The 26,674-nt window shown below is 42.6% G+C and overlaps 1 protein-coding gene and 1 pseudogene across 3 annotated transcripts; both read left to right on the forward strand.

Moving 5' to 3' along the window:
• The first annotated feature begins 7,651 nt into the window (after positions 1-7,651).
• Positions 7,652-19,181, forward strand: LOC113451696 (uncharacterized; annotated as a pseudogene). The gene is made up of 4 exons (XR_015741363.1): positions 7,652-7,706; positions 10,568-12,359; positions 12,988-13,003; positions 14,951-19,181. The product of XR_015741363.1 is annotated as an uncharacterized LOC113451696 (transcript).
• Positions 19,182-21,247: 2,066 nt separating this feature from the next.
• Positions 21,248-25,742, forward strand: LOC148126547 (uncharacterized). 2 transcript variants are annotated; one of them, XM_087928367.1, is made up of 2 exons: positions 21,248-21,336; positions 23,584-25,742. In XM_087928367.1, the coding sequence occupies exon 2, from the start codon at positions 23,904-23,906 to the stop codon at positions 25,122-25,124; it is 1,221 nt and encodes a 406-aa protein (XP_087784493.1). In that variant the 5' UTR covers positions 21,248-21,336; positions 23,584-23,903; the 3' UTR covers positions 25,125-25,742. The 2 variants fall into 2 exon arrangements, with proteins under 2 accessions (XP_087784493.1, XP_087784494.1); XM_087928368.1 differs by having other exon boundaries at positions 21,249-21,336; positions 22,953-25,742.
• Positions 25,743-26,674: the final 932 nt, after the last annotated feature.

A 26,674-nucleotide genomic window follows, 5' to 3' on the forward strand; every position in this document is an offset into this window, starting at 1 on the left:
CCCTCTCTTTCTTTCTCCCTCGCTCTCATATATATATAGATCTCTGGAGTGTCTGTCTGTTTTTCATCTTGAACCATTCCCCAAAACAGGTGAGGGTTTGGGGTCGTCTTCTTTTTTTGCCGATGTTGTTCTTTGGGTGCTTTTTACCGTATGATTTAAATCAAGAGTCATTTCAGGTTCCCAGATGAATGAAGTTCTTTTGCCCCCTGCTGTGGCTTCCTGTCAGCTGAATCCACCAGTGGCTGGCCCCGCCCTTCATCCTCCCTGCCCACTCCTCACCTGCCCTGTGAAGAGAAGGGTGCCGGCGGCTGATGGAGACTCGCACCGTATTCCAGAGTGGGAGTGAAGTGCCCCTCTACTTGCCTCTTTTTCCAGTGTCTCTGGGAGAGATGCATGACTTTTTCTCCACCTCACAACCCTGGCAGGGCTGGCTACCTAATGGTCTCCAGGAGGAGGAGGGGATGCTGTCTTCCTCATTGTGAAGCGAGCTAAATTTAAGTGTGCTGCGCAAGGCGCTACAAGAGCAGTAAGCAGGCGGCGAGAGGAATATGAGGAGCTGTGTGGCTTTCCCTCCGCCCCAAGACACTGGCTGGGCCAGAGGAATAATCAAGTTGAAACCCATGTCACGCCTCCCATCTCCAGAATACTCCGCTTTGCTGGCATCCTGCCATAAATGCAAGGAAGGGGAGGAGGCAATTAGGGAAGTAAGGAATGAGCATGGGAAAGAGCAGAGAAGGGGAGTGGGATGACGGGGAGACAGGAACCAGAGTTGTCAATCCGGAATAAATAGGATCAACCACAGAGCCTGAAAATGGAATGCGAAACTACACCAGGGAGATGCCAAACCTCAAAGCCATTCCCAAAACATCAAAACCAAAGGCTATTGGACACTGATGGCCTGATCAAGGGGGGAGGACCAGGTAAAGGGGTGGAAATTAAAACTTGTTAGAGTTTGTAGCAATCCTGCCAGCACACAGACAAATAATTCAGCAAGCTTCATTATATAGAACAAACTTCTTTATATACAATGATATAAAACATGAAGCATTTGTACAATACCCATGCAGCTCTTTTCAACATGGTAGAAGAAGGAATTTTCAAGTACAAGCACACATGCTCTCTTATACATAGTACAGTTTAAGTCACGCCCAGGCTCCAAGCTGTCTCTCATGGCTCAGACAACAACTCTTGGGCCTCCCTCACCAAACAGTCCCCATTGGCTGACTTCTTGTTGTGGCTATTCCAGCTGATGAATTCTTAATGCACCAACCAAACTTTATGCGGGAATACTCAGGTCCAGCTTTGCTTACGCTGTAACCACTTAAATTTACTAAACCTTTCACTTCACCTGAATGTGCAGTGTTGGCAGCAGGAGGAGGAGTTGCCGCTGCCGCCGCCATTATCCTGGCCTGGAAGTGTATCCTGCTTTTGCGGGCGCGTACTAGAGAGAGAGAGAAAGGCAATGGCTGTCCAGTCTCTTCTTAATAGCCTACATTGATGGAGCACCTGAGCTACTGAAGGCAAGCCATTCTACTGATTAATTGTTCTCACTGTCAAGAAGCTTCCTTAGCTCTAGGCTGCTTGTCTCCTTGATTAGTTTCCATCCATTGTTTCTTGTCTCGCCTTCTGCTGCTTTGGAAAATAGGTTGACCCCCTCCTTTGTGGGTATCCCCTCAAATATTGGATTGCTGCTAACTCATTTTTAAAGGTGCTTGATTAACCTGACGACTTTGCCATCCAAAAGGTAGAGAGTGGAATTAGAGGGTCAGGTATATTGGACTTAATATTTGCTAACAGAGATGAAATGAAAACGCACTGAACATGTTTGTGGACTGGAAGCTAAAACACACAAAGATGGTTACAGGAATTGGATATGAGTGAAAAGAAAAACTAGGGGTGTGAGCGACATCATTGTAGTATTCCAAGATTTGAGGGGCTGCCACAAAGAAGAGGGGGTCCATTTATTTTCCAAAGTACCAGAAGGCAAGACAAGAAACAATGGATGGAAACTAATCAAGGAGAAAAGCACCCTGGAATTAAGGAGAAATTCCTAACAATGAGAACAATTAACTAGTGCAACTGTCAGATCCGTGTATCTGTCACTTCTTCAGTGGAAGAAGAAAAGGGGGGGGAGGCTGATAAATCCTTTCTTGATGTAACCTGGATATATTTAACCTTATATCGAATTCGTATAACCCACACATGATACAATGGAGGGAGAAAAGCCAGATGGCCAGAACCTATCACCTCCGAGAGACACAGCCAGGAGATGAGAAGATCATAAAAATTCCACAGTGAGATGTATCCAGGGAATCTCTGGAAAAAGTTCGTTCTAAAAAAGGGGTGGGGGGAAAATTAGGTATGTCCTGGGAAACTGAGAAAGATCGTTCCTACAGAAGGGGTGGGGGGAATTAACATACTGGCTTTTGTTTCTCTAAATACACATCGAGATAAGGGGAGGGGTTCTAAACTCCCTTATGTAGTATCCCTATATGCCTGAGGGACCTCAGACGCTGCTTTGAACTACACGATCTCATCTCAATAAAGGATTCCTTTTTGATACCTTCGGTTCTCAGATGTTCATTCTTGCTAATTGAACGGGGAAAAAATTCTGTAGCCTGACACGAACGGCTTTTCTCTCCAGAAGTTGTGAGCGCTCCAACAATGGGGGTTCTTAAGAGGAGATTGGACAGACATTTGTCTAGACTGGTATAGGGTCTCCTGCTCGAGCAGGAGATTAGACTAGATGACCTCAAAGTTCCCTTCCAACTCTGTAATTCTATATTCTAGTAGGTGCTTTTCTGCTTCAGCGTGCAGAGTGAACCAAACAGCTGACTTGCTCCCGACCTCTCCTCGGACTTACTCTCAACTCACCCTCCAGCTCCCCCTTTGACCCTGGGAAGAGTGGGAGAGCCTCTCTGCATGCCACCCTCCTCCCACGAGTGATCCAGAAGAAAAAGTTCCTCTGTACTTCTTCCATCCTTTCTAGCAATATAGTACTTGATGGTTTTAACTCCTTGAAGCCCAAACAGAAAGGCCGCTATTGTATTGTTGGCTTTCCAGTCACAGATGCTGCCTATCTGACTGCCATTTGGTGATAGGAGGCCAAAAACCAGGTTTGTCACATCTCGTTAGGGCATTGGCTGGATTTTTTTCACCGATTACATGCTATCAAATCATTTTCAGACTCCTAGCAACCTGTCTTTGCAACTAGTACATCAAGTGAAATAGTAAAATATCAGAGGTGGTATTCAGCAGGTTCTGACCAGTTCTGGAGAACTGCTAGCAGAAATTTTGAGTAGTTTGGAGAACTGGCAAATACCACCTCGGGCTGGAGATTTTACAGTATCCTTCCCCTGTCATGTCCACCAATCATGGCCACAGAACCAGTAGTAAGAAAATTTGAATCCTACCACTGTGAAATATGTACTTGTATGCTGTGAGGATTAGCTGCCTTTTGAGCCCTAAAAGTTCATGAAATTCTTACAGAATTACAGAATAAGAGTTTGGAGGGACAAAATCTCCAAGCAGGAGACCCTGGCCTGTATCATTCCAGACAATTGACAATTGATCTCTTAAAAACCTCCACTGATGGATCATTTACAAGCTCAATTTCTTTTTAAAATTTTTTATTGGATTTTTATTTTTAAATATACATCAATATTAATACATAAACAGTGTGGCCTCTGGGTATAATTCATTTTGATACAAACAGCAATAGTAATAAATAATAATTATACTTATTTATTATTAGTTTATTAGTTATTTGTTATTAGTCAAACTTATATAATCCTAGTATTGATAAACATGATTGTTTTAGAGTAATTATTCAATATTTCAATGTTTCATTTTAATACCAATGATATTAAGCATAAATAGTAACACCAACTTTCAACCTCTAATCTTTCCATCTAATTATTACTTATATTCTATTATATGAAAACTACATCTGCTAATATTCCCCCTATTTCTTATTTCTACCTCTATTCTACCTTCTAGTCAGGCCACCATTACTAATCCTAGTGTTAATACACGTGTTTATATTAAAACATAGTCCTTCATTATTTAGTTGTTCAAAGTCACAATACAGGTGAAACTCAAAAAATTAGAATATCATGCAAAAGTTCATTTATTTCAGTAATGCAACTTAAAAGGTGAAATATATGAGATAGACTCATTACATGCAAAGCAAGATAGTTCAAGCCATGATTTGTCTTGATTATGGTTTAAAGCTCATGAAAAACCCAAATCCACAATCTCAGAAAATTAGAATATTGTGAAAAGGTTCAATATTCTAGGCTCAAAGTGTCCCACTCTAATCAGCTAATTAAGCCATAACACCTGCAAAGGGTTCCTGGGCCTTTAAATGGTCTCTCAGTCTGGTTCAGTAGGAATCACAATCACGGGAAAGACTGCTGACCTGACGGTTGTGCAGAAAACCATCACTGACACCCTCCATAAGGAGGGAAAGCCTCAAAAGGTAATTGCAAAAGAAGAAGAAAAAGGTGCACAAGCAGCAGGGATGATTGCAGCTTGGAGAGGATTGTCAGGAAAAGGCCATTCAAAAGTGTTGGGGACTTTCACAAGGAGTGGACTGAGGCTGAGTCAGTGCATCAAGAGCCACCACACACAGACAGATCTGGACATGGGCTTCAAATGTTGTATTCCTCTTATCAAGCCGCTCCTGAACAACAAACAACATCAGAAGCAACTTACCTGGGCTAAAGAAAAAAAAAAAACCTGGTCTGTTGCTCAGTGATCCAAAGTCTTGTTTTCTGATGAGAGCAACTTTTGCATCTCATTTGGAAACCAAGGACCCAGAGTCTGGAGGAAGAATGGAGAGGCACACACTGCAAGATGCTTGAAGTCCAGTGTGAAGTTTCCACAGTCTGTGTTGATTTGGGGAGCCATGTCATCTGCTGGTGTTGGTCCACTGTGCTTCATTAAGTCCAGGGTCAACACAGTCATCTACCAGGACATTTTGGAGCACTTCATGCTTCCTTCCACAGACGAGCTTTATGGGGTTGCTGACTTCATTTTCCAGCAGGACTTGGCACCTGCCCAAAAGCACCAAAACCTGATTCAATGACCGTGGGATTACTGTGCTTGATTGGCCAGCAAACTCGACTAACCTGAACCCCCTAGAGAATCTATGGGGCATTGCCAAGAGAAAGATGAGAGACATGAGACTGAACAATGCAGAAGAGCTGAAGGCCGCTATTGAAGCATCCTTGTCTTCCATAACACCTCAGCAGTGCCACAGCTGATAGCTTCCATGCCACGCCGCATTGAGGCAGTAATTGCTGAAAAAGGGGCCCAAATCAAGTACTGAGTACATATGCATGCGTATACTTTTCAGAGGTCCGATATTGTTCTATGTACAATCGTTGTTTTATTGATTGCATGTCATAGTCTAATTTTCTGAGATTGTGGATTTGGGGTTTTCATGAGCTGTAAGCCATAATCATCTCACTTATGACAAATCACGTTCGGGTTTTCTCCCGCGTAAGATTCGAAGTATCTAGGCAACGTTTCGATGAAGTCTCATTCATCATCTTCAGGCTTCTGTCTTCGGCTCTTGCTTCTCAGAGTGATGTGAGATTGCAGCTGCTTCTTCCTTTTAACTGCCAATCACCCAATCACCCCACCCAATCAAGTCCCACCCCCACTAGCAGTTAAAAGGAAGAAGCAGCTGCAATCTCACATCACTCTGAGAAGCAAGAGCCGAAGACAGAAGCCTGAAGATGATGAATGAGACTTCATCGAAACATTGCCTAGATACTTCGAATCTTACGCGGGAGAAAACCCGAACAACCAAAGATCCATATACATACATACATACATACATACATATAATTCCTTTCCACCCACCATCTCTTGATTGTTTTAATATTTCAATTCTTATTCGTTTTTTGGCTTGCCTCCCACACTCCTCTCTTGGATCTTTGTCTCTGTCAGTATCTGTGACTTCACCATTCGGTCTGAATATTTCTCCCATCTCTATCCTCCTAAGCTGCCAGGCCCCCAGAGTATCCCCCCAAGCCCCTATCTCCCTTTCAAAAGTATCTTTCAGCTTATCCCATTTCCTTTTTAAACCTCTTAAAGTACTTTTCCCTTGGTTTATTCCATCAGTCACTATTATCTTTATCTTCTTCTCATTTTCCTGCTTTGTTTGCTGATTTGTCTGTTCTATCTTTTCGTTCATTCTTTCTGCTGTCCCCCTCTCTTTCCTGGACTCTTTGATCTTCATTCATTATCAGTTATAGCATTTTTTTCTATTTTCCCATTTACACCTTGCATTAGGTCCTTCTTCCTGTGGTTCTTCGTTTTAGTACCCCTAATGCTTTGAAACACCAACGTCATTTCTCTTGAAATCTCACTCATTTCCCCCTGATGGAGCATCTTGCGTTATTTTAATAAGTCCCACTCTTACTCAAGTCCAAAACAATATAATCAAGTCCAATGTTGCTCCTCAGTAAGTTTAATAATCATAGTTCTTTACACCTCAGAATTATTGATCAGTTCCATTTAAGTAGTCCAGGCAGCTTCCAGTCAAAAGTCACTTTACTTAAGAATCTTCCTTATTCTCACAATAGAGTCTCCAGTAATCATAAAGTAGATAGTTATAGAAGAGTAAGTAATACCACAGTCTTCCAGATGAATATTATTTATATCTCATATCAGGAATTTTCCTAGACTTGTAGGGGTGTGGTATATTTTCCATTCACCAATAGATGGCACCCTCAGCTTAGGCTTCAGCTTTGTTTCAAGTCTGATAAATCAATCCAAATTCAGTTCAATTTATGGAAGCAAAGACTGCTATTCAAATAATGGAGGATGGTATTTTGACTGGGCTTTTTTTAAAGGGCAAGGGAGAGGTCCATTTTCCTCCCAAGTGCTTTGAAATAATAAATCACTGTGTAGATCAGAGATTCCCAACCCCTTGTGTGTTCTCCCCACGGATGCTTTCCTTGGTTTAGTTCCTGCAAAAGAAGTGTCTGGCTGCGTCGGAGTGATGATGAGGGCCTCCCTGCGAGACCCAACAGGACAGACTAGGGCCAGAGCTTTCTGTTCAACAGCTTCAATCCTTTGCCAAGGCAGGTTTTGAAGACTTATCCTGCATGTCCCCAGATGTCAAAGTGGCTGGAACAACCTTCACCAGCCCCCATGGGAGGATCACTTTCAGGTTGTGTATTACACCTCATTCCCCTCCTAGGACAACTTTCCTTTGCTTTAATTCGAGCAAGAGGGAAAATGAGCGTGCACTCTTGGGAGACCTGAAAGAAAAGGTATAGGATAGATTGTCATGGACGAAAGCTACTCCTGTGCTCGGTGGGAGCCGAATAAGATTAGATAGCACCGAAAGAAGGACGGAACCCATGAAAGCCTCTTTCGAACGCGGCAGGGTGAGAGAAAGGACGAGGATGAATTTCCGCCTTATGTCGCTAGATGGCGCTCTACAAAGAAGCAACACTCGCGCCTAGAAAGCAGAGAACGAGAGTACAGCAGCGGCATCGCTAATATTGACATTACACCGGAAGGGAGAGAGACCGAGCTGGAACGAATTGAAACGATAGAGTATTAGATTGCTAGAGAGGAGGAGGAGGAGGAGGATGACAGAGGAAGTTCCTCTTCCGGCTCCGGGAGGATCATGGCATTGGCGGCGCCTCTTGTGCTACTTGGAGGGTCGAAGCGGCTCTTGGGAGGTGAGTGGAGGGCAGGTCGGAGGAGAATCCGGGAGCAAGTCGGGCCTTTTGGGTTCCTCCACGGCCTGGAAGCAGCGAAGGGACAGAAATGAGACATGGCGGGCTGCTGCTGCTGCTGCTTCTCAGTCTTTCTCTCCCCAAACGTTTTTATCCTTTTGCTGCATGATTTAAAACTGCAGCCCGAGATTTTTCTGCCGACAGATTTGGGAGATTTAAAGAAATCTTGATATATATATTTTCCCGTTTCTTAACCACCCACCTTCCTCGCCCTTCACGTAACGTGTGAATCCTTGTGGTTTTATTGAGATGTCCCTTTCCTGGCAAGCGAGGAGCTTCAGGGAGAAAAGGGAGGTTTGCATAGGATTTGCTCACCCTTTAATCTGTTAATGGCTTAAAAAAAACAAAGAAAATTGCGCCAATGCACTTTTGAGTCATTTTGCAGACTGAAATACACGTAATTGTTAACATAAATAAATTCTCAGGAGTGTATTTCCGTGTCAATTGGAACAGGCACTCAGTGCATGCAGACCCCCTTTCGCTTCTGTCGAGTTTGTTGTGCTGCAGCCTGATTTTATACTTGTTGACATTCATTTTTTCCTCATTCCTGTAGATGAGGAAGTGAAAACAGAATTTTAGAAAATGTTTGTAAATTTATTTTTAAAAAAACTGAAAAACCACATTGGCATAAATATTCAGATCCTTCACTCAGCAATTACAGCCTCATGTCTTTTTGGGTATGAGGGGATAAGCTTTGTGCACCTGGATTTTGGGATTTTCTGCCATAAAGCGCAGAAGGGTGGAGGGCTGCAATGATAGTTGTCCTTCTGGAACTCTATTCCATCTCCACACACGATCTCTGAAGCTCAGTCTGAGGGACCATCTCGGTCACCTCTTACTAAGGCCCTTCTACCCCAATTGCTCAGTTTGACCAGACACCCAGCTCTTGGAAAAGTCCTGGTTGTGCCAAACTTATATCAATGTGATGTTTCAGGGTTTTTTTTTTCCTTTTACTAAATTTAGGGACATTTCTAAACTTAGATTAAGGAGGAAAAAAATGAAGTTCAACAACTGTAGAATCAAGCTGCAGCATAACAAAATTGACAACAGTAAAGCGGGGTCTGAATATTTTCTGAATGCACTGTATTTAGAAAGATAAAAACATTTTAGGTTAAGTGACAGGCCTGGGATGTCTTGCCCAAAATGCCTGCAGAGCATTTTGAGGAAGGGAGATTGATATGCACAAGAGGCAGGTTGGTTGAGTTCCAGAGAGGCTTCAGTTGTTGGAATAAAATGCCCTGTAGAGAATTTTTGTTTATATTTCATCTACCTAATCCTGCTTCCTCTAGATATTCCATTACCATCTTCCCTTTCCAATTTTCATTTTTTTCTACAAATTCTATTTAAGGAACAGAATTTCTCTGTCTTTCCACCTTCGCTTTCATAGCATTCCCTTTCTGTAAAGCCAACAAATATGGTATGTATGTTGGCATTGTGATCATGCTCAACGATTGGGCTGCTTACTGACACAGATTCCAGTCCCAATTGCAGTCAGTAAGTGAGCACTAGTTGAATTAGGATGTCACCACAGTGGTTGTGGAAAATATTTTATTGTGGAAAATATTTTATTGACTGTTTCCTAGTATGATTTGATTGTTGATTGTACCCTATGACTATCATTAAGTGTTGTATGTTATGATTCTTGATTCTTAATAAATGTATCTTTTCTTTATGTATTCTGAGAGTATTTGCACCAAGACAAATTCTTTGTGTGTCCAATCACACTTAGCCAATAAAGTATTCTATTCTATTCTATTCTTTTCTATTCTATTCTATTCTATTCTATTCTATTCTATTCTATTCTATTCTATTCTACCCTTCCCTTACTTGGAGCTGAGGGCTTCCATGGGCAAAACTGAAATCTTGCGGAGGGTTTAGGTATCATTTCATCAGGTAGAAACCCACAATCTCTAAAGTTAGCTCAGAAAGTTCGATTGTAATCATTTTGGGATGATTTTTCAGGCTAAAAACATGCATTTTCCACATACATACAGATAGGCATGTATTATTTATTTTTCTCTCATGTGTATATTTACAACTCTACAATGTATCCCCAGCATTTCCAGATATAGTTCATGATAAGGCTTTGCACTGCTAAGAATTTGTGAATCACCAAAGTGAAAAAGAATTTCATGACTGAATGGATATTTGGACTTGGACACAAATGTGTCAAATGAATCATAACAAATGTAAGAGGTTATTCTTTATTGTGGTATGTTTGCTTATTTATTGTAATGTATATTTTTCCCTGTTTTTTACATCTTCTGCAACCATTTTATAAAGAATTAAAGTTAAATTTTTCTTTGAATGTTACAGACAAAGAGGATGGCAGTAAGAGCACTCTGGAAAACTGAGAGTAACAAGCAACATTGGAAAAGAAAGCAAAGGCAGACAGAAATCAAAATATTTTCAATTTCCTTCAGAAAACCACAAAATTCTTCTCCTTTCCCAGCTGTTGAGAGACAAATGAGAGAAAATTAAGAGGAGATTTCAAGTTAGAAAAAGTAGAGTCTGAGAATCTCAAGAATACGTTACATGAACAATCAAGGGAGATTATATTTCATTCAGAAAAAGAAAGGAATTAAAGCACCACTAAAAAAATGACCACATAAATATTTGACCGCAAGAATATCAGTGTTGGAAAAGCTCCTATTGTGCCCATTATGAGAAAAGTACAGATTGTAAATCATAACTGATTATGCACAAAAGGATCCACATTGTAGAAAAGCTATAGAAATGCTATAAATGTGAGAAATGGTTTAGTCTGAACAGCTGTCTTGTAAAAGACACATATAAGTGACCTGCAAGTGCTTTCTGTGTGGTAAAGGCTTTAGCAAGCAAAGCAACATCAGAGGACTTACACCAGGGAGAAACTGTAAGTGGAGAGGACCAGAGGACACATTCTCAGGACAAAGCTTATGAATGTCCTGAGTGTGGGAAAAGTTTCAGTCGGAATTCCACCCTTGTGACACACCGGAGGACTCACACAGGAGAAAAACCGTATGAATGTTCAGAATGTGAGAAATGTTTCATTAAGAATTCCCATCTGGTGGTACCCCAAAGGACTCACACTGGGGAGAAACCCTTTAAATGTTTTTAGTGTGGGAAAGGTTTCAGTCATAATTCCAGCCTGGTGATACACCAGAGGACTCACACAGATGAGAAATCGTATCAGTGTCCAGATTGTGGGAAAAGTTTCAGTCATAATTCCAGCCTGGTGGCACACCAGAGAACTCATTCCTGGGACAAATTGTATGAATGTCCAGAGTGTGAGAAAACTTTCAGTCATAATTCCAGCCTGGTAACACACCAGAGGACTCACAGGAGAAAAACCGTATGAATGTCCAGAGTGTGGGAAATGTTTCAGTAAAAATTCCACTGTCGTGACGCATCAGAGGACTCATACAGGAGAGAAACCCGTTGAATGTCCAGATTGTGGGGAAAGTTTCAGTCAGAATTCCCACCTCGTCCTACACCAGATGACTCACACAGGAGAAAAACCATATGAGTGTCCAGAGTGTGGGAAACGATTCAGTAGGCATTCCGGCCTAATGACACACCAGAGAACTCATACTCTGGAGAAACCATATGAATGTCCTGAGTGTGGAAAACGTTTCAGTCAGAATTCCAGCCTCGTTACACACCAAAGGGCTCACTCAGGAGAAAAGCCATATGAATGTCCAGAATGTGGGAAATGTTTCAGTAACAGTTCCAGCCTGGTGACACACCAGAGGACTCATTCCAAGGACAAACCATATGAATGTCCTGTGTGTGGAAAAAGTTTCAGTCAAATTTCCAGTCTGATAACACACCAGAAGATTCACACAGGAGAAAAACCGTATGAATGTTCAGATTGTGGGAAAAGTTTCAGTAAGACTTGTAACCTGGTGACGCACCAGCGGACTCACACAGGAGACAAACCGTATGAGTGTTTAGATTGTGGGAAAAGTTTCAGTCAGAATTCCAACCTCATGACACACCAGAGAACTCACAGAGGAGAGAGACCATATGAATGTCCTGAGTGTGGGAAAAGTTTCACTCATATTTCCAGTCTGATAACACACCAGAGAATTCACACAGGAGAAAAACCATATGAATGTTTAGATTGTGGGAAAAGTTTCAGTCAGAATTCCAACCTCATGACACACCAGAGAACTCACAGAGGAGAGAGACCGTATGAATGTCCTGAGTGTGGGAAAAGTTTCACTCATATTTCCGGTCTGATAACACACCAGAGGATTCACACAGGAGAAAAACCATATGAATGTTTAGATTGTGGGAAAAGTTTCAGTCAGAATTCCAACCTCATGACACACCAGAGAACTCACAGAGGGGAGAGACTGTATGAATGTCCTGAGTGTGGGAAAAGTTTCACTCATGTTTCCAGTCTGATAACACACCAGAGGATTCACACAGGAGAAAGACCATATGAATGTTCAGAATGTGGGAAATGTTTCAGTAGGAATTCCCACTTGGTGACACACCAGAGGATTCACACAGGAGAGAAGCTCTATGAGTGTCCACAATGTGGGGAAAGGTTCAGTAAGAATTCCTCCTTGGAGAGACACCAGAGGACTCACAGTCTTGACAAAGGCTAATTACATGTTTCTGGTGATCAGCAGAACTTTCTGGATATTTCCTTTTGCAGGAGTGTGGAATTGTTCAAAAAGGCTTTTGGGTGGTGTTTTTTTATATTGATTATGGAATTCCAACAATTGGAGTTTCCATCTTCTACTTTGGTTTCCTCCAGATTTTGAGTGCCAGAATTTCCCAACCACCATACAAGTAGTCCTCAAGATATAAGTGTAATGGGGCCTATCAATTACGTTTTAATATTGCAATCACGAAATGAGATGAGACTCACATCATGAAATGAGACTGCTTTGCTTAACTATCCCCACCCCCACTCCGTCTAGTAAAGTTATTCAATGGATGTGTAATGGAGGCATTAAGCAGAACACTGGCTATTTGTAGAAGCAGCTGCCATTTTGCTACCTGCCTGTGGGCCTAAATAAGCACTGTTTCTGGCTCATTGGCCTTGAAGGACTTAATACTGTACAGACTGCCTTAAGAGATTGTGTGTGCAGTGAAAACAATGTCTGCTTCCAGGAGATCTTCAAAATGTAAGTGTGCAATGGGTGACAGATGTGCTGGGAATGGGCCCAAAGCCCAGTGAAAAAAAGCAGTGTAAAATTTCACATGTAGAGGCTGTTCCGCCTTGCAGATGAACCCTATGGACTGTAGATCCATTAAGGAATACACAATGAGTGCAGCTTGTGAGCTAGTTATTAATTAATCTGTGTGGATGGATGTGTTTATTCTATGTTTTCTAACTTACAAAGAAGTAGGTTGTGGTTTATGGTTTACTTTTTTAACTGCCTTGCTGACATCCAAGTAGACCATGTTCGCTGCATTTTGCTGGTCCACTAATTTAGTCACTTTATGAAAGATGTCAGCGTTCCAGCAAACTCCATTTCAATCAGTAACTCCCAAGACAAACATATCTCAAAAGTACCTTTATTAGAATAGCACCTGGCACATCTGTGGAAACCCAAATCTAAAAGTTTTTTCGGCTTTCCACAATTTCTCAAACTACAAATTCATCCCCCCTTGGTCATCATCACATCACATGGCCCAATCATGATCCGTCCAAAAGTAAGATCCTTATTTCATCCTGCGTCATACGAAATGACCTTGAAGTAACAAACGAATTTTATTTTGTCTAGTTCACTGAAATCACCCCCCTCCTACTCTCTCAGGTTATGTGGCAGTGTGGAATATGGCTTCCAAAGCTGACAAAAGAAATAAGATTTGTTTGGCATGGTCTGTTTTTGACAAGCCTGTGTTGGCTTCTAGCTATAACTTTGTTTGCTTCTAGGAGCTCACTTGCTTATCTTTTCCAGGATCAGCTATTGATGTCAGGCTGATTGGTCTGTAGTTTCCTGGATCTTCTCCTCCCCCTCCCCCAATTTTTTGAAAAGGAGCCACATAATCTCTTTTCCTGTCCTCTAGTAGTTGCTTGATGCTCCAGGATCTTTGAAAGATTCAATGGTGCCACCTCCTTCACAACTTTGGCATGTACTGTAATTCATCTGGTCATGTCCTGGGGATTTGAACTCATCTAGAGCAGATAGGTGTTCTCTTACCATTTTCTTACCAATTTTAATTTTTATTCCTAGTCTGTCACTTAACATTCTATTTTTGGTAGGTTGCGCTATTTTTTCTTGCATGGAAACAGGTACAAAGAATGAATTAAGCAGTGCCTCTTTTGAACGAGATTGGAGTAGAACAGGGGTTGCCAATGTTTTGGCTCTCAGGGACCACTAAAACTCATTTTAAATCCTGCAGACCAGTGACCCTGGGAAAATCACCAAAAAAAGTCTGCAGGAAAACCCCCCACCCTGTTTTCCTATCAATCAATCATTCTTTACTGTTTCCAGCTCCGTTCTCAGGGGGAGGGAGAGAGAGAGAGAGACTTTTGGCTTCATGCAAGGAAAGCAGCTGAAGCGGCAGAAGTCTTTGTTTCTCTCCCAATTCCTCCAGAAATGAGTCTTTGTGAGACCTGTTGCGCCAGCTCAGCCTTTTGGAGCAGGATGACTTGCAGGGTCCCAGAGACTCATTTCTGGCAGAGTTTGGGGGAGACAAAGAAAGACTTTTGCTGCTTTCTTTTGAGTGCAGCCAAAGGAAGAAGAAGAAAGAATTGGGAAGAAGCAGCCTGGTGGCCAGGCGAGGCACATGGGGCAAGTTTCCTCCCTCTACCCTTTCCTCCCTCCCCTCACTACCTTGTGTTGTTTGCCTTGTGTTCCCACACAGCCTTGTTTAATTGCTTTGAGGGGTGCTTTGGGGGAAGGTATTTCTCTGCAGACCACCAAAATTTTCTCGCAGACCACCAGTGGTCCCCAGGCCACTGGTTGGCAACCACTGGACTAGAAGACTTCCAAGGATCCTTCCAACTTTGTTATTTGTTATTGACTTGCTGTTTTCTTGCCAACAATATCAGACTGAATCTGCACTGTTTTTTTTCTGGGAGTTTTGTTGCATAGTGCTGTAAAAATACATGGATTTTCTACATATATACCAGGGATCTCCAAACTTGGCAACTTTAAGACTTGTGGACTTCAACTCCCAGAATTCCCGATATTCCAGAGAAATGTTTCATTCAGAATTACGGCCAGGTGATACACCAGAGGACTCATACAGGAGACAATCCCTTTGATTCTCAATTCCAACCTTGTGATACACCAGAGAACACACAGAGGAGAGAAACCCTTTAAATGTCTTGACTGTGGGAAAGGTTTTTGTCAGAATTCCAACCTTGTGATACACCTGAGGACTCACACAGGAGAGAAACACTTCAAATGTACTGTGTGTGGGAAAAGTTTCAGTCAGAATTCCAACCTTGTGATACACCAGAGGACTCACACAGGAGAGAAACCCTTCAAATGTACTGTGTGTGGGAAAAGTTTCAGTCAGAATTCCAACCTTGTGATACACCAGAGGACTCACACAGGAGAGAAACCCTTCAAATGTACTGTGTGTGGGAAAAGTTTCAGTCAGAATTCCAACCTTGTGATACACCAGAGGACTCACACAGGAGAGAAACACTTCAAATGTCCTATCTGTGGAAAAAGTTTCAGAATTCCAGCCTGGTGAAACACCAGAGTACCCATAAACATGAGATCCCGCATTGAATGTGTCAGTGAGAAATTAACTATTTGAATTTTGGGTTGATTATTTTTACTCAAACATGTCTTAGGATTAGACTTGTAGGTGGAGAGAAAAGGAAAATGGAAAAATAGCTAATTACCCATTTCTGTTTATCAGCAGCAGTTTCTGGATATTTCATTTTGCAGAAATAGTGGAATTCCTCAAAAAGGTTTTGGGTAGTGTTTTTTGTACATCGATTATAGAATTCTACCTAGCTTTTGAGCCACTCAATTCTCCCAGCTAGCAAAGAAGTAGTCCTCAAGATACAAGTCTGATAAGGTCTGCCAATTATGACTGCATGTTGCAATGGTTGTTAAGTAAGATTACCTGGCTTAACTACCTCTACCTCCTCCTCTCCCTGATGAAGCTGTTAAACAAACATGCGAGTCACTAAGTGGAACATTGGCTGCCTTGCTGTTGGGGGCCTAGCGCAGCCCCAGGCTTGCCTTCCCAAGGCCTTCCCTACCTTAACCATTGGCAGCTCCCCTGCCACTGGCCTTTCTCTCTCTCACAGGGTCCCCACAGACTTTTTACTCCCATGCGGTCCCATGGGTTTTTTTCCTCACTTCCACTGGGTCCCTGGAGTCCTTAAGCCTGATTCTCATACCACCAGAACTCACATCCTCCTCCTCCTCACCTTTAAAGATCTCTGATTCTCATATTAGGGAAGGAGGGCAAGTCGCACATCCCTGGGCCACATGACTATCCTGGAAACAGCAGTCACTTTCTGTCTGCTTGGGATTCGTCCCTGGATTGTGTGGAGCTGTGGCCCCCAACCTTTTTTGTGCCACGGCCCGGTACCGGCATCAGCACGCATGGCAAGGCGAGCTGAGCGACCGGCCAGCCAGCCGTCCCTCGCTTCTCCCCGCCTCCTTCAACTCCTCCTTTGTACCTTTGTTGATGGGCTTTGGGACGGTCGCTCAGCTTGCCTTGCCTTGGGTGCTGAAAGAATCCTCGCACCTTAGTTTTGTTCGAAGCCGCCCCCCCGCACCTTCGATGAAACTAAGGTGCGAGGATTCCTTCAGGACCCAAACGCCACTTTCCAACTGGAAAAGCTCACCGGAAGCACTTTCTCATCAAAACAAGATGGCGGCGCTCAGCAAACCGGTGGCCTGGTAGAAAATGTTCCACGGACCGGTACCGGTCCGCAGCCCGGTGGTTGGGGACCCCTGGTGTGGAGGACTTGTAGAACTGATTGCTGTTTTGCCACACCTGCCTCAGGGCCAAAAAGATGGCTGCTTCTGGGACACTGTCATTCAGGGAGCACTGTTTTTCTACTTTAACTCTCTGCAGACCGCCTTAAGGAATCAAAAGATTAAGATGCAATGGCTAACGGGTATGCAGCGAGTTGTCCCAAGACCCAATGGAAAAAAACAGGTGTAAAACTTCACATGGAGAGGCTGTTCTGCCTTGCAGATGAACCTGATGGAGAAGAACTGTAGGAATATTGAGCTGAGGAGAAAAGCGATTATGGCTTTGATCACAGGATCTCCAGGTTTCTTTGCAATTCCTGATGTGATCTTGTTTTTTAGGAGGTGTCTGCTTGTTTCCGTTTGATGGCTGTTGGGTGATAGCAGCACCAGGATGCGGATATATTTGTTGTATCCCTCTTGGTGGTGGTTCTGTGAGGAAAAAAAACCCTGAACGGTGGAAAAATCTTTCATTTTTAATAATGCATTACCATCAATAGCTTTGACAAAGAAGAAAATCAGTGATGTCACTGTTGCTATGATCATTAGAGTGAGGCAAGACACTCAAACTGAGATGTGCAGTGAATAAGTTTAATGATAAATTGAATAACAAAATTGTAAGAGAAGAGCCCTTTTCTAATTTCCTGCTCAGTCGTGAGGTCTCCAAAGTGGGTTTCTAACACAGTACAATTGTTAAGATACCTGTAATATGGGTCTCTTGTGCATTGTGCATCTCTATGATCAATCTGTCTTCCTCAGCTTCCCTTCCTGCCTGATTATAAATTTAAATTTTGAATTTGAATTGTATATTAGTCCAATCACTCTATGCCTCTGATCATGTGAACTGCAGATGGGCTTCTGCCTGTTAATTTATTGTTGTGCTGCTATCTGCCCCAGTACTAAATTCTGTGAAAATATGATATTGCTTGATGCCCAGTTAAAAAAATTAGAATAGCAAACTGGATCTGTTTTGATTGGCATTCTTCTCAGATTCAAGAATGGTCTTCTCCCTCATTGCCATTCTGAGAGATGGAAAGTAGGACATTTCAAATTGGACAACTAAGCTATGGTTTCATAACTTACAACCTCTAAACGCCTTTGGTTCTGCCATTGAGTTTGTAGCTTTTGAAAAAATCATAGAATTACAGAGGATTTGTCTGATTTCCCTGATGATTCTCCCAATTCTGAACCAGACATTGAAAGTTGAGGTCCCCATGGATGGCAATAGTGAGTAGGTACAAATGTTTCAAAAAAAACCTGGGGATGAATTCTTTTAACATAAGAAGAGCATGGTTGATCAGTCTGAAAGTTGGTCCTGCGTGGAACACTTGGGATTTTTGAAGGTTCCTGTGACACCCTTTTGGTTCTTCTGGGCACTGTTCTTCTGATTTTATTCCATCTTTTAAAAGAATGAACTTCTTGACTGATTTAATTAAAGGAAACCTCTGTTCCTCTTTGCAATAATGCTTCTGGAGAAATAAAAATGATGGGCAGCTATAACTGAAGCCAGAATGGGTTTGATAACTGTTGTGGCCCATCAGCTGCCAGCAGAGCTAGCAACAGGCAGACAAGGAGGAGTGGGATGAGTTGCCTGGGCCAGCTTTGGAGCCTTTGGAAGGCTGTGATGAGGAAGCAGAATTGGGCAGATGCAGAGCTGGGGACTTCTGTCTGCCCCCAGGTGGAGAGGCAGCTGTCTTCAGGGCCTGAGCTGAGCGAGGAGGAAGAAGAGATGGGGCCCATCCCAGATGCACATAAGAGAGGAGAGGAGAGGAGAGGAGAGGAGAGCAATGGAAGGCAATAAGCCAGCTCTCGGGGAAAAGGAAATATAGAGACTAGCCAGACCCCACCCTGGCTGGGAAATAAATAGTAGGGGTTTGGAAGAGGCCTGCGATTGCAGATAACCATTCATATCCCAAGTGTACATCAAGTTGGATTTTTTTGCCAGAACCAGATTTGTTGGGAAATGATTGCTCTGTATTTGAGGTGCCAATTGAGTCTCTCTGCTGGGAAAACTAGGTAGTGAATTTGCCGGTGTAAACACAGACTGTCTGCTTGACTTAATCATTGAAGGACTTTTTAGCTTGAGTTCTCGTGTGATTATAAACTGTTTGTGCCCTGTTTCAGAAGGGGAAAAGATTTTCATTTGCAACTATTTTTGGTGTTTTTTTTTTTCTATCCAACGTGAATAAAGACTGTTCCTGCCCTGTTCTAAAATGTTATTTTACTTGTAAGTGGTTTCTCATTGCTTGCAAAAGCTGGGTCAGAACAATAACACCAGATAAAACTTAACTGCCTTTTTTAAAAATAAAGCAATTAAATTAATGTATTAGCAAAATGCTGTGGAGATAGCGTACTTGGGACTTCAATAAGACATTTGACAAAGTAGACCATAACCTACTTTTGGGTAAGTCGTGAAAAGCTCTTTTCCCAACACCTGTGAGATGTTTCCTATTCTTTCAATTCTATCCCAGGGCTCCTTAATGTTTTTCAAAAGTGCCTTCAAATAAATAGAGGAACATTCTTTGTTGCAGTGTAAATGACATTTTAGCTATGCAGATTAATGATCCTGATTTGCTGGGATTAGAAGACACCAAAGAATTCCAAGATTGTATATTTCACCAACACACTTCAAAGAGACAGGTTACAATTTTTTTAGTAGGTCATCTTGCATGTGATCCCTTTGCAGAAGGACACCCAACAACGTGGACCAGGCAAGGAAAACCAATAAGCTCCTGGGTTGAGTCTCAAGCTCCAGGTTACTTTGAATTTAATGTGCAAAATATTTAAACATTAAAATAGTAAAATTATATTTAATCTTTTTTTTCCTTTTTCTATTTCCTTGGTGTCATATTTTAGTGCAAATCTTTATCATATCTCATCTTATTATGGTTAGGAGTTGGAAATGCTTGCAATGATCCCAAAGCCTCTGAATCTCTCACAGAGTTATATAATAACACCAAGCAAAATTAAATCAAGTCCGGGGGTAGTCTACAGGCCAAGGTCCAAAGGCATAATTTCCCAGCCAGAGGAACAGTCCCTTCCCTCAGAATGAAAGTTTGAAGCTCAGATTGAAAGGTGTCAAGTATGCGTTATTTGGAGGATACTGAATCTTGAAAGTTATATCCTTGAATTTGGCGCTGGAGTAGCAGGAACGGCTGGAGTGATTTTGAGGGAGGAAGAAGGCCCAGTCTGGTGGTCACCAGGCTAGGGCCAGAGCTTGTCCCTTCCCTCAGGCCTAGGAAACTGGGAATCCACTCAGGGATGGGATTCTACCAGTTGGCACCTATTCGCTAGAACCGGTTGTTAACATTGTTAACATTCTAAGCAGTTCGGAGAACCGGTTGTTAGAAGAAATTACTGGCCTAATCCTGTAAGGAAGGCAGGAAGGAAACATTCTGGTGTTGCTTACAGAAACTGCCTCTCCGTAAACCCTTATCACATTCTTGGCAGGACTAGACTTCCTGTCTCAGGAACTTCTCTGGAGTTTATTTTCCCCTCCTTTGCTGGTACTTTGCTTGTGTGGAGTGACCATTCAAAGTTACAATGGCACTGAAAAAAGTGACTTATGACCATTTTTCACACTCACGACTGTTGCAGTATCCCCACAGTCATGAGAGGCCAGGCGAGGAGATGCTTGCCTCAATGTGAGTGATATTGAGTTGGCCACACCCAGTCAATAACATGACCACCAAGCCATGCCCACGGCTTAAGCCACGCCCACAGAACCAGTTGTTAATTTGAATCCCACCCCTGAATCCACTTCCAAAAACCTTGCCAAGGAAACTGCAGAGAAGTGGGAGAGTAGGATAACTCCCCAAAACATACTTTTGCAAACCTAGTTATATATTACAACTATATATAACCTAGATAGGAACATCATCAGGTAAATTAAAATTAATACAGCAGGAACATCATAAGGTAAATTACAAACAATATATACACAGGGAAAAAAGGAGGGAAACAAGGAAAGTCCCTCTTTACGCTCACAGCAACCAATCTCATCTTAGATCCCTCATGCAGTGGCCATCTCTCTTCAACCAGTCAGCTATAACTGTGTATTCTTACTCATTATCTAACCCTTCAGAGCTATTAATTTAAATATTTTAACAAGCTGGCTCCCCTGGAGCATCTGGCCTGATACTGCTGCAATGTCCTAAATCTTTGGGAGCCACATTAAATTAATCATAAAGATTTGATATGTAGAGAGGCATTGATCTCCGCTGAGAGTCACCCCTGGGAAAGCTTGTTCTGTAATTGTGTAAAACCTTCAGGGCTCAACACGTATCTAATCTTCACAAGCTAAATAGCCTCACATTTCACTGTTTCACATCAGCTCAAAAGTCAGCACCCAGAAATCAAAAGTGACTTGATGGGATTTAATCAGTGAAAATATCCTGCAAGTGCCTCAGGTAGATATGGGGCAAACAAATGTGTTTTTCGGTCACTATCAGGAGACGGTGATCAGGGCGGCAGCATCTGTGCCTGAAAACCCCCAAATATAATAGGGGGTTCGTGTGGTTGAGTTTAAGGAGTTAAAACCATAGAGTACTGCATTGCTACCAAGGATGGGAGGACAGGAGGACAGAGGAACTTCCTCTTCCGCATGACTCGTGGGAGGAAGGTGGTGCGCAGAGCGGCTTCTGTGCTCTTCCCAGGATGGAAGCAGCAGCTGGCAGGTAAGTTGGGGGCATCAGGTGGGAGAGGAATCCGGGAGCAAGTCGGGCTGTTCGGTTCCCTCCACGGCCTGGGAGCAGAGAAGCAACTGGGCTGAAGCGTGTCAGCTGCAGGTTCCTTCCCTCCCCAGATCGGAGCCCGCTCGGGCTGCACGCTGTGAAACTGGTGGGTGCGATTCTCTGCTGGGGGGGGAGATCTAAAAGCCTCTTTCAAGCGACGGTGGATCCTTTGGGAATGGCTCCCCTCCAGAGGTTGTGGGGGCTCCGTCACTGGAGGATTGTGACAGGATTGGAAGGATCCTTGCAGGTCTTCTATTCCAACTACCTGCTCAAGCAGGAGACCCAGAACTACTTCAGACAAATGGCTGTTCAGCCTTTTCTTAAAAGCTTCCAGTGATGCAGCACCCGCAACTTCTGAAAGGTGGTTAATTGTCCTCCCGGCTCTCCTTAGTTCTAGGTTGCTTCTCTCCTTGATTAGTTTCCATCCATTGCTTCTTGTCTTGCCTTCCTCGCTTCTTTGTGGCAAATCCTCAAGTATTGGAGCACCACTATTATGTCATCCCTAGTTCTTTTTTCCACTAAACTAGCTGATTGGTCTGTAGTTTTGTAGATCAGTTTCCCCTCAGTTTTTTTGAATGTGGGAACTACATCAGCTCTTTTCCATTCCACCAGTAGTTCCTTGGTGCTGCTGACCACAAGTCAGCAGTTCCTGTGGGTATGAAGGTGCAGAAAAAGGAGACGCACCAATTTGGGTACTACACACTGGTGTAAATATATGATGGGTTCAGCACCCCACACTCATGATCCCATTTGTGACCTTCCCAGCTAGCATCTGACATGCAAAATAGGTATTGTGGACCTTTGGGATGTACAGTTGTATAGGTAGTCCTCGTTTACCATTTCTTCCCCAAGCCTCCAAAATTGTAATGGCAGTGTAAAAGCAGACTTACACCTAGCCACATACATTCATGGTCATTGTAGCACTCGTTCAGTGACCACACACCAGCAGTTCCTGTGATTACAAAGGTCCAAGAAAAGGAGTTGCACCAATTTGAGTTCTGACAATAGGTGCACATTTATGATGGCCGCAGCATCCCACACTCATATTTCCAATTTGTGACCTTCCCAGCTGGCTTCTGACAAACAAAATCGGGTATACTGGCAGGAAATTGAAAGAGACTTTAGGCATCATTTCATCAGTTAAAGCCTCCACATGTCTAAAGTAGCTCAAAAGGTTTGACTATAATGATTTTGGGACATTTTGTCATGCATGAAAGACAGATTTTCTCCATGTATACATATGTGTTATGTCTCACCTGTACAAAAGAGGTGAGAAGTCCAACTTCCAACTGAATACAAACAAGCAAGCAAATCAAGTAATTATAGAGTTAAAGTCCTTGAGCTGATAAAGTTCTTGGCAGTCTCACACATACGCTGTCTGCCCAGTCCGACAAGAATGCAGGAATATAAATCAGACACAATACTCTGGAGCTCCTCTGAATAATTAACACATTGTCCCGAACAAACTTCCTAGAGTGAACACACCCACTTTTATTCCTTGTGGGGCATGTCAGTCCCTCAGCTCAGTCTCTGATTCGCCCCTTCTTTCTACATTGCAGCTTGCACTTTTGCCTATGACGCTGCCTCGCATCAGTCCAGCATTCCTCAGCTTGAACCTCAGTCAGAGACTCTGATATGCCTTCCTGGTTATCTGCCGATACCTGAGGGACAATCAGGGAGGAAGGCCTTGCCGAAGAGGAAAGTCCTGGGGAGGAAGGCAACTCCAAATCCTCCTCTTCCTCATTATCCAGGTCTTTGTCCTCTAACAAAGCAGGCTCAAACCTCAGAGCTAAATCCTCCTCTTCCTCATTGTCCGAGTCTTTGTCCTCTAACAAAGCAAGCTCAAAGCTCAGAGCCACAACACATATGTAGATGGGTGTTTCTGTACTTTATCTCTGTATGCATATGTCTGCAATTATATAATTGTTCCCAACACTTCCAGATATATTTGGTGATAACACTTTGTATTGTTAAGAATTTGTGATTGAGCCAAATCAACCAGAGAATTCCATGATTGAATGCATATTGAACTTTGATCTTGGTAGCCTTCCATGTATCAAATTAATCAAGATTAATGTAAGAGGTAATTCTAGCATTGTAGCATTTTTACTTTTATTGTTGTAACGTATACTTTTTTCTTATATCTTCTGTAACCATTATAAATAACATTACATTTTTTTTGAATCCTAGACAAAGAGGATGACAATAAGAGCACTCTGGACTAATGAGAATTATAAGCAACTTTACACAGAAAGTCAAGGGAGATTATTTTTCATTCAGAAGAAAGGGATATATCTCTGGAAGTCAGTGGAGGGGAAAAGGTCAATTGGAAAGCCATACAGACAGTGTTGCAGTCCTTGCCCAGGGAGGAAAAAAAAACAGCTTGAAACAAAACACCACTAAACAAGGGACCATCCATATTTTTGACCTCCTCAGGTATCTCAGCTGTGGAAAAGTTTCATAGATGTCCCTACTGTAGGAAAGAGAAAAACTGCAAATCACAGCTGATTATGCATAAGAGGATTCACACTGGAGAAAAACCATACAAACACTCTGACTATGACAAGCCATTTGGTCAAAACAGCTCTGTTGTGGTTCATGGAAGGCTAGAGCAGCCCTACAAGTGCTCCCAATGTGGTAAATTCTTTAGTGAGCATGGCAAATTGGTGATACACCAGAGGACTCACACCAGGAAAAAACCGTATAAGTGTCCAGATTGTGGGAAAAGTTTCAGTCACAATTCCAATCTTGTGAGACACCAAAGAACTCACACTGGGGAGAAACCTTTTGAATGTCCTGACTCTGGGAAAGGCTTAAGTTACAATTCCAACCCACTGATACACCAGAGGATTCACACAGGAGAGAAACTCTTTGAATGTTGTGATTGTAAGAAATCTTTCAGTCAGAATTCCCATCTTGTACAACACCAGAGGACTCACACAGGAGAGAAACCCTTTGAATGTCCTATCTGTGGGAAAGGTTTCAGTCAAAACTCCAGCCTGGTGAACCATCAGAGGATACACACAGGAGAGAAACCCTTTGAATGTCCTGATTGTGGGAAAAGTTTCGTTAGAAATTCCCACCTCAGGAGGCACCAGAGGACTCACACAGGAGACAAGCCCTATGAATGTCTTGATTGTGGGAAAAGTTTCAGTCAGAATTCCCACCTCATGAGACACCAGAGGACTCACACAGGAGAAAAACCCTTCGAATGTCCCGATTGTGGGAAAAGTTTCATTACAAATTCACACCTCATGAGACACCAGAGGATTCACACAGGAAATATACCCTTTGAATATCCTGATTGTAGGAAAAGTTTCAGTCAGAATTCCAGCCTGATGAAACTCCAGAGGACTCAGGCAGGAGAGAAACACTTTGAATGTCCTGATTGTGGGAAAAGTTTCAGTCACAGTTCCCACCTTGTTGCACACCAGAGGACTCATACAGGAGTGAAACCTTTTGAATGTCCTGAGTGTGGGAAGAATTTCAGTCAGAGTTCCAGCCTGGTGAGACACCAGAGGACTCACACAGGAGAGAAACCATACGAGTGTCCAGACTGTGGGAAAGATTTCAGTATTAGGTCTAACCTTATAAATCATGTGCTTATACACATAGGGGAGAAACCATTTAAGTGCCCCAACTGTGGACGGTGCTTCAGGAAACAGTCCACCCTAATTGCACACAAGAAAATCCACCTGAAGCCCAAAATGATGAGTATAGAGAAGGGTTGAATTCCATTTCTAATGTCCCATTGTAAGTTCAGCTGAGAAATTGACTAATTTGACTAAAAGAATTTGCCCAATTTCTTGACGTCAAATATGTCATGGTATGAGACGGGAAGGAGGAAATTTAAAAATGGAACATATTAGTTTGATAATGGCTGTCTGGCCATCAATAGCAGAAGTTGCTGGATATTTATTTTTGCAGAAATTGTGCAATTCATTAAAAAATCTTTCTGGGAGCGTTCTTTGCATTTTTATCATGCCATATGCAGGGTCCCAGCTGCCCTCTACCTGTGTGTCCTTGAGTTTTTCCTCCCCAGAATTCCCCAGGCAGCATGTCTTCAGGATAGGAGCACTCGGACTAGTTAGAGATTGTGGCTCCTCATATAAGGAGAAAGCAGATGGCACAGTAGATAATGTTTTATTTCTAAAATAGCATTGCATAAAAATAATAACTTTTGAGAAAGAAAAAAAAGAAACTGTCAGCATTTCTGTAAACATCGGGTCTAGGTCATTGAAAACCTCTCTTCCCAACACCTGTGAGATGTTTCCGGTTCTTTCAATTCTATCCCAAGGCTCCTTCATGTTTTTCAAAAGTGCCTTCAAATAAAAAGAGGAACATTCTTCGTAGCAGCAGAAGTGATATTTTTGCTATGCAGGTGACGGATCCTGATTTTGCTTGGATTAGAAGACACCAAAGAAACAAGCACAATTCAAAAACTCTGATTACATTTTTTTTAGTAGGTCACATTGCATGTGATCCCTTTGTAGAAGGACATCCAACAACGTGGACCAGGCAAGGAAAACCAATAAGCTCTTGGGTTGAGTCTCAAGCTCAAGTGACCAGGCAAGATAAACCAATAAGCTCTTGAGCTGAGTCTCAAGCTCAAGTGACCAGGCAAGATAAACCAATAAGCTCTTGGGTTGAGTCTCAAGCTCCAGTGACCAGGCAAGATAAACCAGTAAGCTCTTGGGTTGAGTCTCAAGCTCAAGTGACCAGGCAAGATAAACCAATAAGCTCTTGGGTTGAGTCTCAAGCTCCAGTGACCAGGCAAGATAAACCAGTAAGCTCTTGGGTTGAGTCTCAAGCTCCAGTGACCAGGCAAGGTAAACCAATAAGCTCTTGGGTTGAGTCTCAAGCTCAAGTGACCAGGCAAGATAAACCAATAAGCTCTTGGGTTGAGTCTCAAACTCCAGTGACCAGGCAAGATAAACCAGTAAGCTCTTGGGTTGAGTCTCAAGCTCCAGTGACCAGGCAAGATAAACCAATAAGCTCTTGGGTTGAGTCTCAAGCTCAAGTGACCAGGCAAGAGAAACCAATAAGCTCTTGGGTTGAGTCTCAAGCTCCAGTGACCAGGCAAGGTAAACCAATAAGCTCTTGGGTTGAGTCTCAAGCTCAAGTGACCAGGCAAGATAAACCAATAAGCTCTTGGGTTGAGTCTCAAGCTCCAAGTTACTTGGAATTTAATGTGCAAAAAAATTAAACTTTAACATAGTAAAATTATATTTAATAAATTATATCTCTTCCCAATCTCCACGGGAGTTAGATTTAGCCTTAA

Source organism: Pseudonaja textilis, chromosome 2 (genome assembly GCF_049901715.1).
Source record: "Pseudonaja textilis isolate UNSWEBS1 chromosome 2, rPseTex1.2, whole genome shotgun sequence".
Taxonomy (NCBI): domain Eukaryota; kingdom Metazoa; phylum Chordata; class Lepidosauria; order Squamata; family Elapidae; genus Pseudonaja; species Pseudonaja textilis.